This window comes from Chinchilla lanigera, unplaced genomic scaffold, assembly GCF_000276665.1.
Source record: "Chinchilla lanigera isolate Chin_1 unplaced genomic scaffold, ChiLan1.0 scaffold00122, whole genome shotgun sequence".
NCBI lineage: Eukaryota > Metazoa > Chordata > Mammalia > Rodentia > Chinchillidae > Chinchilla > Chinchilla lanigera.
The window spans coordinates 552537-560561 of NW_004955523.1; the positions used below are offsets into that span (position 1 = coordinate 552537).

Below are 8025 nucleotides of genomic sequence, written 5' to 3' on the forward strand. Positions count from 1 at the left end.
CTGGGATTATAGGTGCAAGCCAGCCGCCACACCAAGCTTTATCCCACTCTTGAAAGAGTAACAGTGGAGCTGCCTACCAGGCTTAAGCGGATAGCGTTTACAGTCAGCTTTCTGGCGATTTTGCACCTAGTGAGTCCACTGCTCATCAACAGCTGCTATTTCCTGCCATGTGGAAAATGTGGAACAGGAACTGATAAATCTGCATTTTGAAGAAAACCCAAGAAATCTGAATTTTTAAAATATGCAATCTCCAGAATTAAAAATACCAGTAACTCACTTCAGCGAAATGTCGGCTCGGCCAGCCGGTGTTTTCAACCCGCCTCTGTGCACACCTTTCTTGTGATGCTTTGTTGCCCTGTACACCTGGTGTTCCGGAGCGCGGATGTCGTACCTCAAGCTCCCTTCGCTGCTGAACACTTAGACCGAGGCACTGTGACTGCGACACTGGACACCCCTGTACATTTGTGTGCTGGTACAGTCATTCTAGAAGGGTGGGCTCCAAACTGTCTTTCAGAACATTATTCCAGTGTACAGTCCCATTAACAGGAAACGAGAAGGTCCTTGTGGACACTCTGAGGACGCCCAGGGGACCCCAAATCAGAGGGCGTCATTCGAGGTGACTGATGATCAGGGGTCTCAGAAACTGCACCTTAAGTGACTCTAACAGGTTGTGAATAACTCCAGTGAATTATAAAAGGAAACTAAATACTTGCATTTCACCTCTGACTTAGACTTCTCCCTCAAGAAAGCACAGAAAGGGTTCTGCTGCTGCTGTACTTCAGTGCAGTGGGAGCTGAGGACAATAAATAAACTCAGGAACTTCGCAGAAGCTTTTATTGGCACAGCCTAGGAAAAGGTGTGGGAGCCACTTGTGAGTAAAACTCCATATCCCAGCAAGGTACTCAGTGTTATGTTTAACGCACCAGTGAACCAGAAAGTTGAAGTTCCTGAAACAGACGCAGCCAGGTCACCAAGAGGCTCCAAAGTCAATAGGTTCGGCCCTGCTGCTCTGTTAAACTCTTAAAGGCAAGGAGCAGTCCTGGGTGAGAGCCCTGTGTGGGACAACGGAGACGCCAGGACACGGTGTGCAGTCTGTCCAGCCTGACTCCGCCCGCTGCTGGGAGGACCCTGCAGCGGCAGCGCTGAGCATGCTCCGGCTCCCTCTGCCTGAGCACTCTCCGCTTAGCACAAGCGACGGTCACAGCACGTGATCGTCAGGGTGGTAGAGCTCACTCATCAGGCGGTAGACGTAGGACGGTGCATTCCCACCGATGTTGGAGATAAAGAGGGTAATGAGCTCTGGGGGGACGTAGTCGAACACCGGGCAGTGAACGCTGACCTTTTCCAGGATATCTCCTGAAAGGCAATCACACAGGCGCTAAAGACAAAGCGGAGGCTCTTCCTATGGTTACTCAGTAGCACATGGAGTAGGTTCAGTAATGCAGGCATACTCGCTACCCAGGAAGGAGGGCTATGGCAGAACACAAACTAGAAGAGGTCATGGTCCTGCAACGCCTCTGCGTGGAAATTCACACGTGAGACTGCAGCCGTCTGGCCCACCGCATCATCATCCTAATTGTAATTTGTGTGAGTCCCCTTCACCCGCTTTACTCTCCAGGCACGTGGCCGTCCTGTCCAACCGGCAGTGCACGTACCCATCCCGGGTGAGCCAGTGCCTGGCACGCACATTCCCAGCCGTCACATGGTGGGTTCTGTTCATTTAGGACTCAGCCGCAATGTCCTCTCGAAAGATCTGCCCCCACTCCTGGGTAGTAACTTAGCCGCTTTCTATCACATCACCCTTGTTTTCTTCCTAAAACCTCCCAGGACCTGACAGCTTGTCTGCCACCTGTAACAAAAGGTAAGCTCTGTGGGAACAGGGCCTCATCCACTCTTTTCACCCTACTATTGCCATGCCAGGACCTACTGGGCACTCACTGAGAGGCCAGCCAAACTGCTGAGGAGGCAGGAGCAGAGCTGCTGTCATCAGAGGCAGCCAGAGAAAAGGGCCTCACACACAGGGTGTCCAGGCTACAGCAAGTTTTACGAGTAGTGACATTTCACAGCCTGCTTCCTTTGGCAACTGATTCATCAACAGGACCTGAGAACAGGTCCTTTCTTTCCGACTTGGTTGTGTCCTATATTTTAAACAATGTACAAAGCCAAACCCAGTCAATAGTAGGTGGCCCAAGCCCCCAAAGGCCTCTAACGACTCAGTTAACACATACTAGTCCCAAAACAAATCAACACAGCCTAGCACAGCTCCCTAAGCACTACAGCACTAGAAGTTGCTAATACTAACTGTCCTCATGAGAAGTATGATTTTTAGAAAAACATAACCTGACCACATTCCATCCTACTGAAAACCAAAAGATACACATATACAACACACACATACACACACACACACACACATGCACACACACATACCTTCTGTAAAAGGGAGGACTTCTTCAGGAGCCACAAACTTGTGAAATGAATCTTCTTCATTGGGAAACTAGAAATAAAAAAAGAAAAAAAAGATGCCACAAAATTCCCCATCTAGATATGTACCCAAGAGAATTTAAAAAATCTACATCCAGCCGGGCGTGGTGGCACACACCTGTAATCCCAGCACTTGGGAGGCTGAGGCAGGAGGATCACTGCGAGTTCAAGGACAGCCTGGGCTACAAAATGAGCTCAAGGCCAGCCTGAACTGCACAGTGAGACCCTGTCTCAAAAAGACCAAAAAAAAAACTACACCCACACAAAATTTACACAGGAATGCTTGAAGCATTACTCACAAAAGCCAAAAGTTAAAACCAGCCCAAATGTCTATCAACAAATAAATGGATAAACTCTGCCATACTCATACACTGGAATATTATTCAACCTTAAAAAGAAAAGAATTCTGACCCATGTTAAAATATAGACGAATCCTGAAAACACTCTGCTAAATGGTAACAGTTAAACACAAAAGTCACATATTGCATGATTCCTTTATATTAAAATACTCCGAATTAGCCAACCCACAGAGATGGAAAGCAGCTTCACTGCGACGATGACACAGGAGACAGCAATGGGGAGGGATCACTTCGTGGGGATGGGGTGCTTTTCTGGGATGACAAAGTTTTGAAGCTAGAAAGTGGTGGTTACACATGCAGTGGACGTACGAAATGCCACTAAATTGTACATTTTAAAATGGCTAATTGTATGTTATATGAATTTCACCTTAATTAAAAAATACACAGACCTATAAATAGGTTGTTTTCCATGCAAATAGCCCTATCACCGATGAAACGGCTCTTCCTTTAGCAACTGCTTGTATTTAGGCTGCGGAGGACAGGCCCCAGGACAAGACACGTAAAACCGATTCTAAGATCCTAGTTTCAACCTGTTCAGCATCTTCAGAAATGGCGAGGGCAATGGGGGTGCTGGCAACCGCACGCCAGGGCCTCGCCCAGCCTGCACTGTCCCGACCTTTCTTCCTTCTCTGCTGCCTCCCAGGCAGAGACAGACCCACCTGTGGGGAAAGTTTGAACATGGGGGCGCAGACGATGAGTGGGGTGGAGTGGTGCTTCGCCGCCAGGGCCAGGGTGTGAGTTCCCGTCACGGCTCTCAGGGCGCCATTGGCCAAGATGGTCTTTGTGCCGATGATCACCTTTGGGACAGGAAGGAAGACGTGAGCCATCCGAGGGGTAAGGGCTGCTGACTGCAACCGGCTGAACGAATGCTCGGGCCTCCACCTGGGCGTCCTTCGGGGTCCCAGATTAGAGGTGGGATCCTAGACTCAGTACTACAAGCTCCTGCCTCCCCAAGGAAAGAATGACAGCAGCACGCGACCGCACTTCGCCCTGTCTGGAAAGCCTTACGCTGTCCCTCCGGGGCAGCCAAGAGCCTTTTCACTTACCACCCCATGGCCAAGCTCTCTGACTCACCCCCCGCGTGAAACTTAGCTGGGCCTCAATGCTGCGGCCAAACTTTGAGCCTGTTCCTCTGAACAGTGAAGCAGGGTGATCCGTGCAGGGGGGAAATTCAGGAAGATTTTAAAAGCGTTAAATATGTAGTTTCAAAAAAGCAGTTTTTCAGTGTAAGCTTCATGAATTCAACACATTAATTCCAAAAATACCTACTTTGTTGACTCTTGACATAACAGCAAAAATAGCAGCATCAGTCATGACAGTGGTTTCAATTCCGGCTTCGGACAGATTGACGGCCATTTCATGACCCTGCAGCAGGAGGGAAAGGCTGTTGCTGCAGAGAGCGACAGACAGGAGAAGAGCCCGCAGGAACAAGCGGACCTGGGGAGTGCTGGGGCACAGACACGTCTAGCACACAACTTCCGACACAGAACTCATTTTTCTGGCGAGGGTCAGTGTTTCCTGATGAGCTTCGGAGGAGCCCAAGGGAAGCTAATAAACATGCATTACTGCACAGCAGCACAGAGCGGCCTCAGAACTGGAAATACTACCTGCTTGCGTAATCGAGCACAGCCAACAAGATAGGCTCGGCTCATTATTTTACAACATCCTGCATCCTCACATACTTCTTCGTTGAGACTATTATTTAATTAAGGGCTGTGTGAGATCAGAACAAGCACTAGTCATCCTCAAGGTAATACATACTCTATTTTGATTCCTAAAAGAACCAATATTCCTCTCCTTAGGCCCAGCAGTTCACCCAGCTTTCTTAAACCAGCGAGCTTTCCGATGCTCCCTGGGTGAAGAACCTGACAATGTTCTTCATGGTGTATCTTTTCAATGTCTCAATGTCTTCCCTATCAACTCAAAATTGGCACAGACTCCAGCCATCCTCCTTACTCCCTCTTCACTTTTTCTTAACTCCAGCAGTCCCCGTACCTGGCAGAAAGGAGCACACTCTGCCACAATAACATGGAATTTCCTCTTTCGGGCGGCCTCTTTAAGGAAGGCCTCCACTGTTCTTGAAAACCCGATGGTCATGATCACCTCGTTGGAGTGAATGTGCTCCAGAGCCTGCGCTGCAATGTTCTCCGTTGTGCCTTCTGCAAGAACAGTTTTGCAAGGACAATATGAAGCTGCCATTCTACAGTGCAGAGACGTGACAACAGCATGGAAAGGGATGTCTGCCCTTCACACAGACCTACTGCCTCCCTGGGATAATAAGCATAAAGGGAAACATCACGGTTTCTTACCAGCCCCATTCCTCTGAGATCTTCTACTTCTCACCTTCTCAATCTACACCCCTTTTGCATCAGCAGTCCTGCTCACCAACTATCTCCCAGCTACTCCACCATAATGGCTCCTGAAGACAATGAATTCAGCAAAGAAACAGCAGTCTGGGGAATCCTAAGTGCTCACTGCGGCTAAACAAATTCCCCCCTAAAACAACTCTTCCTCCACATCGTCCGCAACACCTCAACCTGACAGAAGAGAACCTGAGGAGTTTGGAAGCTGCAGTTTGGGGCACAGATAGAACCCAGCTTCTTCATCCCGGGGAACCCTGACTGTAATGAGTATCTGCAGGTGTCTTGGGTCACAAAGATGAGGATGAAAGCAGCGTATATGTGTGTATAAAAATTAAACAAGGTGAGTGAAGGAGGCTCTGTCAATGTGTTTTTTTTGTTTTTTTGTCTTTTTGAGACAGGGTCTCGCTATGCAGTTCAAGCTGGCCTTGAGCTCACTTTGTAGCCCAGGTTGGTCTTGAACTCACATCGATCCTCCTGCCTCAGCCTCCCTAGTGCTGGGATTACAGGCGTGCGCCACCACGTCCAGCTCGATGTGGTTTTAGAGTTTGTTTTTTTTTACAGTGAAAGTGAGCCCCGTCAAGGGGGCTGCGGATATAGCTCAGCGGCTCAGCGCCTGCCTGGCAAGCGCAAGGTCCTGAGTTTGATTCCCGGTCAGTCCCTCCTCCACAAAATAATAGTCTGTGGAGGGCAGGGTCTGCAAGGATAGAGGTTACTTTAGTCCTGCTACCCGCTCCACCCATTCCTAACCAGGATGGAGGACAAACTGCCGGCGGGGGGCTCCCAACTCGCTGAAAACACCTTCGAGGGCTTCTGTGCCACCCGCCTGCAGCCGTCCAGCCCAGCGCTCAGACCTCTTACCCAGCTCCACCAGCAGCTCACTGATCGCCTCAACGATGTTGGCCTGCAGCTGGGCGTAATGTAAGCTGAAATCCTCGCTCAGGCCTCCGGAGGTCAGCAGCTTGTGCAGGGACTCCTGCTGATCGCTCTCGTCGCTGCGCCCGTGCAGTCTGGGGGGCGGAAGACCAGAGTGAGGCGGGCAGGGGCCGAGGCGCCAAGCACGGGCGGGAGCGCGCGGAAAGGGCCCCTCGGTCCACGCGGGGCGCAGGCCCGGAGCAGACCTGCCGTACTCCTCGCGCACGATCTTGAGCACTCTCCGCACCATGTTTCCCACGGTGGTCTCGGAGGGCTGCGCGGCCAGCATCCTCCTGCCCTCTCTGCGGATCAGCTCCATCAGCTCGCCTAAAGCGGCGGGGAGAGAGGTGAGCGGCCGCCGCGCGCCGGGCCCCGCGCGCGTCCAGCCGCGGTGGGGAAGGGACAGCGCGCGACGCGAGCGCGGCCGCCCTGCTCACCTGCGTTGCTCCAGCGCTGGCCCGTGATGATCCGGCGCAGCAGCCCCAGGGTCTCCCGAGCCATGTGCTCGGAGCTGCGCTGCCCGCCGCCCCGCTTCAGGGTCTCCACGAAGCTCTCGATCGTCTCGGACAACGCCGAGCCCTGCACCGACGCTCCCGGCATCTTGACAGCAGCCTCCAGCCCCGCGGAACGCGCACCGGGACGACCGCAGTGTTGTACTTCCGGGGCAGGAGAGGTTAACTTCCGCTGCGCGAAAAAAAGTCCAGTTCGAGCAGGAGCAGGTTCGGCCCCTCCATCTGCCTGGGCCAATCAGAGAGCTGGGGCTCGGGCCCTTCTGTTCCAGTCGAGCGTCCCCGCGCCTCCGGAGGAGGACCGGAAGTGACCTTTTCGGCCCCCTCCGACTCCTAACACCCGCGACTCCTCCGGCTGGAGCGGGTGGCCCGTCCCGTCGCCATGGAAACAGCAAGGCTCCAGGCCTCCTCTCCCCACCCAGGATACTCTGGAGAAGTCGCCGCCCTCCTCGCTGAGCAGGCGACGCCTGTCCTGCTGCCGTCCAGACGCAGAGCTCCGACGGCAGCGTCCGCGGCCCGCTGCGCCCCGGCGGACTCGACCTTAGTACCATTAGGGTGCCCGGCGCTGCTGGCGCTCGTCTTTGTAACGGCCCCGGCTCCCACGGCCTCGCACACGTGACGGAGGACAAAGGACCCGAGGAGGAGGAGACTGCAACCCACGAGGAGATTCAGAGCGGGAGCCGTCAGGGGCAGGGATGAAGGGATGGCCCTGGGCAGGCCCGGGGCTGGGGAGCCCTGACGTGTAACAAGACAGCGTTGCCTGTGAATTTCTTCATCTACTACAGCTAAGTGAGAGGCGCGCTTAGTCCCATTTTACAGATTGGGAAACGGATCTGCAGATTTTATGCAGTTAGGAAGAGTTCACACTTAACTCCGTGTCAGTCAGAACCCAAAGTGTGTGGAATAAAAAAATCTTTTCTCCTTAAGATAGATTCCTCAAAGTGGAATCTTTAAACACACGTTTTTAACCCTTTTGTGACAACCCTCCAAAAAGACTGTTTGTATTAAAAAATAAAAGAACAAGAAAACTACCAGCATGAACCAAAATTGGCAACAAATTGTTAAATCCAAATATACATGAAAAAAGAAAAATGCATAATAACAAGTGAAAGTTTAAACCTGGAATGCAAAGAGATTCAGTATTTGAAAATCAATCAACATAATACATCACACTGCCAGGGGTGGTGGCGAACGCCTGTAATCCTAACACTCGGGAGGCTGAGGCAGGAGGATTGTTGAGTGTTTGAGACCAGCCTGGGCTATACAAAGTGAGCTCAAGACCAGCCTGAACTGCACAGTGAGACCTTGTCTCAAAAAAGACAAAAAAAAAACCCAAAAACCAAAAAACACATCACATTAACAACCCAAGAGGTGAAAGATACGATCATATTAGTTGAT

The 8025-nt window shown here is 51.7% G+C and overlaps 1 protein-coding gene across 1 annotated transcript; it reads right to left on the bottom strand.

Moving 5' to 3' along the window:
• Window positions 1-819: 819 nt before the first annotated feature.
• On the bottom strand, window positions 820-6840 carry Eif2b2 (eukaryotic translation initiation factor 2B, subunit 2 beta, 39kDa). The gene is made up of 8 exons (XM_005409380.2): window positions 6556-6840; window positions 6325-6445; window positions 6065-6213; window positions 4839-5002; window positions 4113-4208; window positions 3503-3640; window positions 2431-2497; window positions 820-1356 (listed from the first exon to the last, which is right to left on the bottom strand). Exons 1-8 carry the CDS (start codon window positions 6716-6718, stop codon window positions 1199-1201), a joined length of 1056 nt encoding a protein of 351 aa, XP_005409437.1. The 5' UTR covers window positions 6719-6840; the 3' UTR covers window positions 820-1198.
• Between the last annotated feature and the right edge of the window lie 1185 nt (window positions 6841-8025).